Source organism: Catharus ustulatus, chromosome Z (genome assembly GCF_009819885.2).
Source record: "Catharus ustulatus isolate bCatUst1 chromosome Z, bCatUst1.pri.v2, whole genome shotgun sequence".
Lineage (NCBI taxonomy): Eukaryota > Metazoa > Chordata > Aves > Passeriformes > Turdidae > Catharus > Catharus ustulatus.
This window is the reverse complement of record NC_046262.2, coordinates 63,467,035-63,477,624: the sequence shown is the minus strand read 5'-3', so window position 1 is coordinate 63,477,624 and position 10,590 is coordinate 63,467,035. Positions and strand designations below refer to the sequence as shown.

The 10,590-nt window shown below is 48.0% G+C and overlaps 1 protein-coding gene across 1 annotated transcript; it reads right to left on the bottom strand.

Annotated features, from left to right (window-relative positions):
• Positions 1-3,161: 3,161 nt before the first annotated feature.
• On the bottom strand, positions 3,162-10,205 carry XPA (XPA, DNA damage recognition and repair factor). The gene is made up of 6 exons (XM_033084893.2): positions 9,952-10,205; positions 9,448-9,579; positions 7,266-7,371; positions 5,479-5,644; positions 4,746-4,863; positions 3,162-3,389 (listed from the first exon to the last, which is right to left on the bottom strand). Exons 1-6 carry the CDS (start codon positions 10,121-10,123, stop codon positions 3,241-3,243), a joined length of 843 nt encoding a protein of 280 aa, XP_032940784.1. The 5' UTR covers positions 10,124-10,205; the 3' UTR covers positions 3,162-3,240.
• Positions 10,206-10,590: the final 385 nt, after the last annotated feature.

Genomic DNA, 10,590 nt, shown 5'->3' with positions numbered 1-10,590 from the left:
CAGGACCTGACACTTGGCCTTATTGAGCCTCACACCTTTGGCCTTGGCCCATCAGTCCAGCCTGTCCACATCCCTCTGCAGAGCCTTCCTGCCCTCCAGCAGAGCAACACTCCCGCACAGCTTGCTGTCATCAGTGAATTATGCTGAAAGTACACTCGATCTCATACAGATCCTCAAGAAAGATTTTAAACAGGGTTGGGCCAAATACTAATTCCTGAGGAACACCACCTGTGACCAGTCCCCATCTGGATGCAGAACCAGTCACCTTCACTCCCTGGGCCTGGCCGTGCAGCCAGTGTCTAACCCAGCAAAGAGTGCTCCTGTCCAAGCCAGGGGCTGCCAGCTTTTCCAGGAAAATACTGTGAGAGAGGGTGTCAAAAGCTTTGTTCAAGTCTAGATGGACAACATCCACAGCCTTTCCCTCATCCTCTGGGGAGGTCACCTGGTCATAAAAGGAGATGGGGTTGGTCAGGCAGGACCTGCCTTTCCCGAAGCCATCTTGGCTGGGCCCAATCCCTGATTTTCCTTCATGTGCTGTGTGATCGCACTCAAGATGTTCTATTCCATCCCACTACAGAGGCTGACAGGCCTGTAGTTCCCCAGATCCTCCTTCTAACCTTACCTGTAGATGGGCATCACCCTGGCCAACCCAGTCATTCCAGACTTCCCTAGGTATCCAGGACTGATGGTAACTGACAGCAGCTTAGTCAGCTGTTCCACCAGCTCCCCCAGTGCCCTTGGGTGAATCCCTTCTGGTCCCATGGGCTTGGGTCTAATGGCTCAGCAGGTCACTACTTCCTCCTGGATTACAGGAGGTCAGTGCTGCTCCCTGTCCCTGTGTACCAGCTCAGGGTCTGGCTGCCCCAAGAATAACTGGTCCTGTTAAAGACTGACACAAAGAACCCAAGTATCTCACCCTTTTCCTCATCCTTCATGACAATGTCCCCCATGTGTCCAATAACCAATGGAGATTCTCCTTGACCCTCCTTTTGTTAAAGTATTTCACAGTGGTGGCCAGATTGAGTCCCAGCTGAGCTTTCATCTTTCTAATTTTCTCTCTACATGACCTACCATCATCTTTGTACTCTTCTGGAGTTGTCTGCCCCTTCTTTCAAAGGTCATAATCTCTTTTCCGAGTTACAGAAGAACCATCCTGTTCAGCCAGGTTGAGCAGGAAGACCAGGCTGCTCTTCCACGATGGTTCATCATCTGGCATGTAGGGACAGTCTGCTCCTCTGCCTTTCAAGCTTTCCTCTTTAAAGTATGGCCAGTCTTCATGACATGCCTTTGTTATTAAGGACTGTTTCCCAAGGCACTCCCTGAATAGGACAAGGTCCACCCTCCAGAAACCCAAGGCAGAGGTTTTGTTGACTCTGTTCCTTACTTAGCAAGGGTTGAAAACCATAATTTCATGGTCTCTGTGCCCAAGACAGCCTCCAACCACCTTATCTCCCATTAGCCCTCCTCTGTTCATAAAAAGCAGATTTACTACACCACTGCCCCTGGTATGCTCATGTTGTAGCTTAGGAATGGTGTTCCCCAATTTAGCACTTCTACTGAAATACTCCAAACCATGCACAACTTGCTCACTCCCCTCAGCAGGAAGTGGATAAGAATTAGAGGCACAAAAGGTAAAGATCAAGGGTTGACATAAGAATAATTTACTGGAAAAAGCAACGAGGTAAGAAACGAGCAGTATCAATATCAATATTAACACGGCGTGCAAGGAAGATGATCAATTCACACAGAAATGCCCACACCGTGGAAGCTGATGTTACCCTGACTGGAAAGGACCCTCTTCTGCCCACCCACCCCGTGGATGGTGTGAGGTGGTACAGGGCAACTTTTGGGTTTGGGTTATGCCCCCGCTGGCTACTGCAAGAATAACTGTCGTGGCTACAGCCAGGACAGCTCACTTGCCAGCTGTCCTTTGTCTTCCACAGACTCCAGGAACCTCCTAAACTGCCGCCTCTCCCCTGCTGATGTTTTCAGCAGACATCCCACAAATTAAAGTCTCCCACAGGAACAAGGGCTAGTGATTGTGAAACACCAGCCAGCTTCTTATAGAACATTTCATCCGCCCCTTTATCCTGTCTGGGTGGTCTGTGACAGACTTCCCATGGGATGCCTGCCTTGTTGCCTTTCCCTGATCCTTACCCACAGGCACCCAACCTTATCATGACTGCCCTTGAGCTCTGCACAGTCAAAACCCTCCCTAATGTACAGAGCCACCTCACTGCTCCTGCCTGCCCCTTCTGAAGGAAGAGCTTCTAACCATCCCTGCAGCACTCCAGACATGGGAGTCATCCCACCACGTTCCTGTGACGGCAAATATGTCAGAGTTCTCCTACTGAAAATTTCAGTTCCGCACAGCCACAGCGGCCAAGGCTCACAAAGGAAGTCTCCAGAGAATTCCCTGAAATCTGCCATATTTACAATGGTAAATAAATACAGAGCTACAACTCTACAACATGTTCCTTCACTTCAGCAATTTCCATATGCATTCCCCAGCAGCTGCAAGAATTAGAATTTGAGATTTAAACTTGGAATTCACTGAAAGCAATTATCATTCAGGTGCATTTAAAAGAGCTCTACCACGGAATGCTACTTCCCTCTTGCCCCAATGATAGGTTCTTGACCCTTGGTCTCTGCTTCAGAAGTTGTGGGGGAAAAAAAAAAGGGAAAAAGATGTAGAGAATACATGTAAGGATTCTATCCTGTGAAATACAGTAGAGATGTCAGAACTTCCCAAGGAAGCAAGCCGCTTTCCTTTTAAGAGAGAATTCACCTTTACGAATTTGTGTATCCAAGATAAAGGAGAACTTGCCTCATTATAAGGTCTCCACCACCGTAAGTGCTGCTCTATCAGCTTGTTGCCCTCTGCCTGCCCATGACCAGTAACTGAAAACCAGACAACAGTCAGGAGAAAAGAGGGAGCCTTCCTCCTGATAGAAGCGGAAGAGCAGTGGGAAGTTCACCTTCATTTCATCAGTGCATCAAGTACAATTATACAAAACATCTTTTGACCAAGAAGATACCAAGAACAGTTGCAAATGTGCTATATTCTATCCTAAGATCTAGCTTAAAAGCCAAAGCCTACTGTTCTTCACAGAGCTTCTTGCAACTGAAAAATGTAGCGCGTCATAGAATTTGGCAACAACTTGTTCATAATCAGCATTTATTTGACTTTAATACAAAATACCATTAAAAACAAAGTAAAATTTAAAAAATAGGTTAACATTACATCTTCTCGTAAGTTAATTCATGGCCACATACAGTGCACGTCTTTTTATATGTATCTTCATCAATGTTTTCTTCTGGTCCATATTCATGTTCGTGGATACTAGCTTGTTTCTTCCACAGACTACTCCTCACAGCGCGGCGGAGTTCTGGTAAGAAATACGAAAAAATTTTAAGATTTTAATACATCTTAAATAATGTTTAACAAAACTCAGGCTAACCAGCTCCTTGAGGCCGACAGATGACAATATGCTTGCTGCCTGTCTTCCACAAAGTCTGGGAAAGAATCTGCTCTTGCAAGAACAAGCTCTGACTTGCCTTGCAATCCTCACCTTGTTTGCATATTTTAAAGGCCAAGAACTACACTGTCATGGGATCTCAGGCAAAGATTTTCCATGTGGACTAAGGACATGTTGCTTGCTGCCTTTTTACACAAAGCCATTCAAAGGTATCCAAAAGGGGTCGGTGGAATGCAAAGGAAAAGTTTTTATAGAACACCTCATTTATTTTACATGACCAAGAAAGAGTCATTTTCATTCAGGTCACAGTAAGACTCCCAAATGACTTGGCATTCTCTAAGCTTTATGCCCAATAATATGAGTTGCCTCTGCAGCATCCGCAGTGAAATCCGTGGGTTCTCCAGAGCGCACAAGCTGGCAGCAGGGCCCAAGATATTATCCGGATGTTGCAAGCGGGTGGCAAGAATACTGAACAGCAAAATGTGGTCGCATTTTGAGCCAAGCCATTCAGGCTGCAAACTCTGTCACGTTAAGGTCCGCACTTGCACTGAACTCTGGCATCTTGGCTACAGTCTGCTGCCAGTCTTTCTGTGCACACAACATCAATGGTCCAGACAGGGATTTTTTGTGCAATCTCAAGTTCTGCCTCCTTCAGACAACACCACTGCAGCCAGCTTGAGCTCTCTGCTCTTGGAAATGCCACCCCAAAGCAAAGCCTGGATGCTATAGGTGGTACAAAAAGGTTCCACCCATCTAATACTCTTCTAAATACTAATTTGTCAGGGAAAAAACCTGAACAATAATATGCAGTAAAGAGCAGCTAGGAATGCTACGAACAATAGGAAAATCAGTTTTCATTACAGTCATTCCACCTGGTAGTTATCACAGAATTATAACACACTGTCACAAAAATCCCTGTCTTCCCCAACTCAAATGTACCAGGAGCAATCCATGGCACATTCTGGGTCATACCCAAAAATTTGAAAAACATTATAATGAACCATTGTAATTGATTTCTATCACATCATGTTCACAGGACAACAGGGGAATTCAAGTTAGAAGGGACCTCAAGTCCCACAGTCCAACACTGCCCAAAATAGTCAGCTATGAGGTCACACCAGACTGCTCCAGGCTCAACCCCAGTCCTGAAAACCTCCACTTCACCACACTGAATATTTTCTCAGTAATTTAATCATATGCAGACACATGTTTAAACAGAACTGTACTTCCCTTCAGGTACTGAAGTATGTAATTTTAACACTTTACCTTTAACTTTCTTGTCAAACTTCTTCTGTTTCATCTTCTCTCTACTGTCACGGCGGAGCTCCTTTGCCTCTTGCAATGCTTCTTCGCTACCCCAGACTTCAAGTGAACGCTTGATTACCTACAGGATGGACATAAATGCCTTTTTTTTCCTGAAACGATAAAAGTAAACTATTCTAACTTACAAATTTAGTTTCTCCCTACACATACATAAAACAACCCCACCCGTCTCTGCTCTTGACTCACAAAAGACTGCACTCCTTCCACAGGAAGAGGCTGGTTTTCAGTATCAGCTGGATGTAACTTAGGAAAACTTAAACCCAGCTCTTAATTTTGCCGATATTTTACTAAAGCAGTATGATTCCTAAGAAGTACCAAACAAGAAATGACAAGAGCCTGGGAAATCCACTTGCCTTTCCTGCTGCCTCTGCAAGCAAAGCTGTGAACACAGCTACAAAGGGCCACGCACAGCTGCAGCTGCCCCGTGCACTTCAGAGAAAAACTGAAGGGCCATGTGCTTTGTCATTTGTAATTGTGCAACCCACTGAAGTTCTGCTCAATGAACATCTTTAAAATGCTCTCAAAACCAGACATTTTCACAACTCGGACTGCAACCATTTAACTATAACAAGCTATTAATAACACACTCAGCTTTGACAAAACCATTCAAGTACCAAGTGACAACCAAAGCTGTATGAAGGTAAAGAAAGGTCTGAAACACAGTAAGTTTCTATACCTGTAGTTTTAAATAAAGTTTCATTTCACCCCATCGTGAATTATGAGGGTTTTTCTTCACAATGAATTTCAGCACTGGTTCCCTCTTGTCTAAGTCACAGTCTTTAAGCAGATACTCTTCTTTTGCTTCTGTCCTTGTTATAAGCTTATGTTTATCTTCAACATCTCTGCAAGATGCAAAATAATTATGAGAAAGCTACACCCTAAAACCACAGGTTATTAACATCTCAGTCCCCCATCCCTTCAAACATTCTTGAAATACAGGTAGCCCTAATCCCTTCAGTTTTTTATGCATGCAAATAACTTTGGATCCCAACAGCCTAGCTAAACTAGACTAGATTTACTGAAATTAAGTGTTTAAAAATTCCCCCCATTTCAGCAAAAACAGGCTGAGAAGCCTGCTCTTCTAGAAAGGCTTTCCTTCTATTTTCTTACAAGAGGGAATAACTGAAACTTAAAATGAATATGAATATTTTCAGGTATTCACCTAACCCAGATGTAATCCAAGAGGACAGACGTATGAGCCTCACATGGTCAAGATAGAAAAAATGTGTAATGTGAGACAGGTCAGATCACCTGAGAATATACACACTCCATATGCCTCTAGATCTCAGAAACTGATTAGCAACACAGAGCACTTCTTTCTATAAGGAAAGATAGTAGGCAGAGGAATCGTAAAATAAACTTTTAAAAGACTGCAGCCTTTACCAGATAGATAATGAAGAACTCTGTAACCACAACAGCATTTATGAGTTAATGGAAAAAATTACATTTACGCAATCCTGACTGAAGTACAACTTGAATCGCTTGAGCCAAACAATCTGCCAAACACTAAGTGCTAACAACGGTCATCAAGGAAGCACTGCTGTAAATGTAGCTTTACTATTCAAAGTTCAGTTACAGCTAATGCACCAAGGACGCTACAATGATTAGCTGCAAGCGCTCAGACCTAAGGAGAAGTACTCCACAGGCTCCCAAGTCCGGTCCTTAACGTCCTTTCCCTACCCACTTTAACTTCCGAGAAACAGAACTTTGCCTCCCGTAATAACTGAGAATTGCCTACACCACGTGCACACCCCTGACCACTCCCTGCAGTAAATGGGTAGGCTCCCAGAACAAACTCGTAACTGCCTTTTTTTTTTTCATTCACTCAATTCATTCTTACACAAATGGGCGGCCAGCCGGCTGCTGCAGTTGGTTTCATTGCCCTGGTTATCTTGATGGCTTTTGGAGTTTTCTGTGTCAAAAGATAAGAGCTTGCTCTCCTCTCAAGGTCAAACTCCTGCTTACCTCGCAGGCCAACCAGTAACCTCCCATGGGGGCTCTGCCCTTTGGCTGCTGTGCTTCCAGCACACCCATGCTGACCAAAGTACCAACTTCACTTGAGCTAAAACACCAGGACCAGGAACACTCTCCTAATCCTTGCTCCGCTTCTGAGAACAGATTATTTGTGTTCCAGCAGGTTTTCAAACGGCTCTAGTCTGAAGCCAGACATAAATTTTCACGCTGACAAACACACCAACTGCTCTCATGACATCCTATTTCCATAATGTCGTATGAAAATCCACTGATGTCCCCTATCCTAAGGCAGACTTATGAGAGAATCTGCGACTCAATTCCATAATGGAAAATGCACAGGCTATCAGTCAACTTTCATTTAATTTTTTTTTAAAGTTACTGAAATATGTCCCTCTGCTGACAGTCTCTTTAAATGACTGTAACTCACTGAATTACAGCCAGCAATCTTTATGTAAAATAGTGTTTCTCTCTCCTGATTATTTGTAATACCTGCAATTATCACATGTTGCCCAATCAAAGTGCTGCATAAGGTAGGAGTCCATGAATTCTTTGCCACAGTCTCCACAGATGAGATAGTCAAATTCTAGTACGGGCGCTAATGGAAAGAAATATTTTTAAGGGACTACAATGATAAAAACAAGCATCTAGAATTGGTATTACAGGCAATTTTACTAGAATTCACATAAGCATATTACAAACTAGTTTCACTCTATCAAAGTTTTTCAGAATACAGTACAAATTAAAACCCATTACCACACAATTCCATCTCTGTTGGAATATATTCTTGTTGTAAGTTCACTGTTAAGTACTAAACTTAAACATTTAAATGCACATTAAACAGCCCTTGTAAAAAAAAAATTCTCCACATTTCACTCACAAAGTGCTTCAAATCCTCTCCTGCCACTTCCTCTGTTCTGACCCTCCCAAAATATGCCCTAATTAAGAGGACATGCAGGCAGAAACAGGAGGAAGCAGAGAAGGGATTCAATTTGAAGAGGGTGGCTAGAGCAGGAAACTACAGGAGCTGTGCTGGAATCATAGTTCTCTCAGCTCTGCTCCAGTTTTTTTCCTAGCTCGGCCACACCTGCCTCTCCCTAAACGAGCTCAGTGGAAGCCTGGGGCAGTTGGCAAGATTCTTGTCCGTTCCAGCTGGCAGAAACGGAGGTGGATGGCCAGAGAGCTGCTAGGAGTGGAATGGGGATGGAGCTCCACTACAATCCTCTCCCCAAGCCCTCTCAGCACTGCTCCAAGCCCAGACTCATCTCAGCGCCAGCCACTGCTTCTGGCCGCATCCTCAACGGGCGGATCACCTCCAGCGTCATCACCATCTGCTTTTATGTTCCACAGGACACCAAGAAACATCGATTCGGGGAACAAGAGCTATAAGGGACATTCCTTGAACAGTAACATTGGAATTCTATCAGAAAATTAACATTTCTATACAGTTTTAAAATCTGAAAGCGAGGCAGTGCTGTGAAATTTTAGGAACACCTGAAGCAGAAGATTAATGGTTGACATGCAGCACCATACATTTTAATTGCGTTTGCATTTATAGCAGATTCGATCCAGCAAAGACGACATTTTATGTAAATTCAGTCCTACTAGCGACAGCCGGATGCTCAGTACTTCACAGTCATTTCATACTCTTACATCACATTCCATCATTTAAGGCAGTGCTCCCGAACACGAAGACATTTTATTAAGACAATGACGTTATGAATTACACAGCAAAAAATACGCCCAGTGTAAAGGCATCCCAGATCTACTTTAATTTATTGTTAAACATTAGCCCATCTAAAGAAGCAGGGCTGCTAATTGTTTACACTGTTAATGAAATCTGGTGCTGATTTCTAACAAAGAGATACACTGCACCAACAGCCCCGCAGCTGATTCAAGCAGAACAAAGCAAGACAAAGACAATCCCAGAGAAGAAAGTCGATCTATTTTGGGACCCTTACTTCTCCATTTGCTTTTTTTGGGGGGGAGAATATCGCAAGGCAATGTGCTGAAATCCTCCACCGAACGATCAGTAACTTGGCGCCAGCACGTTTTATAACGATAAAAGCTGGCACTGCAGCAGCGCTCTGGTCTTGGCACAAACCACGTAAATCCCAAAATTCCCACAACCGACGAAGTCGCGAAAATTTACCCTCATGTCGGTCTTAAAATTCAAATTCCCAAAAGAAATAATGCAAATAACGTTTATGAGGGAGGAAAAAAAATTAAAATGTGCTATACCCAAGGGCACTGGCTGTGTCCCACTTCCGCGGCTTAAAATTCTTCATTTTTAATTACCGCGCATTTGCTATAACCGATTTAATGCTGAAAAGAATCGGACGCGCCACTAATCGAGCACATCCAGAAAAACGTGTGAAGGAGGAAAAGGGGTGGCGAAAAAAAAAAAAAAGAAAAAAAAAAAAGAAAAAAAAAGGAAAAAAAAAAAGGGAAAAAAAGAAAGAACAAGAGGGTAAGAAAGGAGAGTAAAAAAAGCCCGGGAAAAAAAAAAAAAGGCGCCCATCCATCCCGCCCTGCTGGCGCGGCCGGAGCCGGCTCACTGTCGCCCCCGCGCCTTCCTGCCCTCCCCCGCCAGCCCCGCGCACGCGGCGCCGCCTCCTCCCGCCGCCTCCCCGCCAAACCCCCGCCGCTCCCTACAGGCTTTTTTCTTAATTACCGGGTGGGTGCACGATCTTCTCGCCGGCACCTCGCTCTTCCTTCTCCTGGCTCTCCTCCTCCTCCTGCTCCAGGAAGAATCCCCCTCCCGTGTCCACGACCTTGGGGAGGGCCCGCGCCCGCGCGCCGCCGCCTGCGGGAGCACAAACGAGGCGGGCGCTGCGTTAAAGCGCCGCCGCCGGCAGGGGGCGCGCGCGGCCGCCCCCACCGCGCCGCGCGCGCGAGGCGGGGGGCCGCGCGGAGAGCGCGCGCGTGCAAGAGCCCCCCCCTCCCCCACACATGTGGGGGGAGGGGGGGCCCCTCGCGCGCCGCGGCGGATTCTCCCCCCCCAACCCCCACCCGGCTCCAGCCACCCTACCGCACCCCCCCCCCCCGCCGCCCCCACCGCCTCAAGCCCGGCGGCGCCCCCAATTCCCCGCAGCTTTCCCCTCTCGAAACCTCCCCCCTGAAAAAGAGAAAAAAAGGGCGCGGGGACTCGCCCGTTCCGCCGCCGCCGCCATCCGACCTGCGGCAGGGTAGGGCCGGGCCGCCAGCCGCGCCTGCCGCAGTGCCAGCGCCCGCTGCCGGTTCCGCTCGATCTTCGCCAGCGCCGCCGCCGAGAGGTGCGGCCGCTCGCCCGCCGCGGCCGAAGACTCCTGCTCCTGGTCTTGCTCGTGGGCCGGGGCCGCGCCCGCCATGGCGGCGGCGGGAGCGACGGAGCCCCGTGGTCCCCCCCGCTCCGGCTGCCGCTCTCGCCCTTCCCCTCGCCGAGCCGCCGCCGCACTGCGCCTGCGCAGGGCGGGGGGCGGGGGTGGCCACAGAAGGGGCGAGGCCGCCCGCGCAGGCGCGCAGCCGCCGCCCCGCCCCTCCCCGCGAGCCGCCAGGGCGGGGGCCCCGCCCCGCCGCCGCCGCGCGGGGCGCGCCGGGAGGGCGCGCGAGGGGGGAGGGGAAGGGGGGGCGCGCGCGGCCAGGCGGCGGGGCGGGGCCCGCGGCCCGCGTGGCGCGAGGGGGTGGGGGGCGGGGGGCGCGCGCGGGCCGGGGTGGGGGCCGGTGTCGGCCGGGGGGGGCGGCTGTGCCGGGATCGGGACCGGGACCGGGACCGCGGGACCGGGGAGGGCACGGGCTGGGGGAGGGGAGCCGATGATGACCCTGCGCTTTCCGCACC

Coding starts and splice junctions, on each gene's coding strand:
- XPA (XM_033084893.2), bottom strand. CDS start 10,123: ATGGCGGGCGCGGCCCCGGCCCACGAGCAAGACCAGGAGCAGGAGTCT. Junction 5,645..7,265: donor GCAACATGTGATAATTGCAG/GTATTACAAATA, acceptor TGCATCTTGCAG/AGATGTTGAAGATAAACATA. Junction 4,864..5,478: donor AACTTTATTTAAAACTACAG/GTATAGAAACTT, acceptor TCCATCCTGTAG/GTAATCAAGCGTTCACTTGA.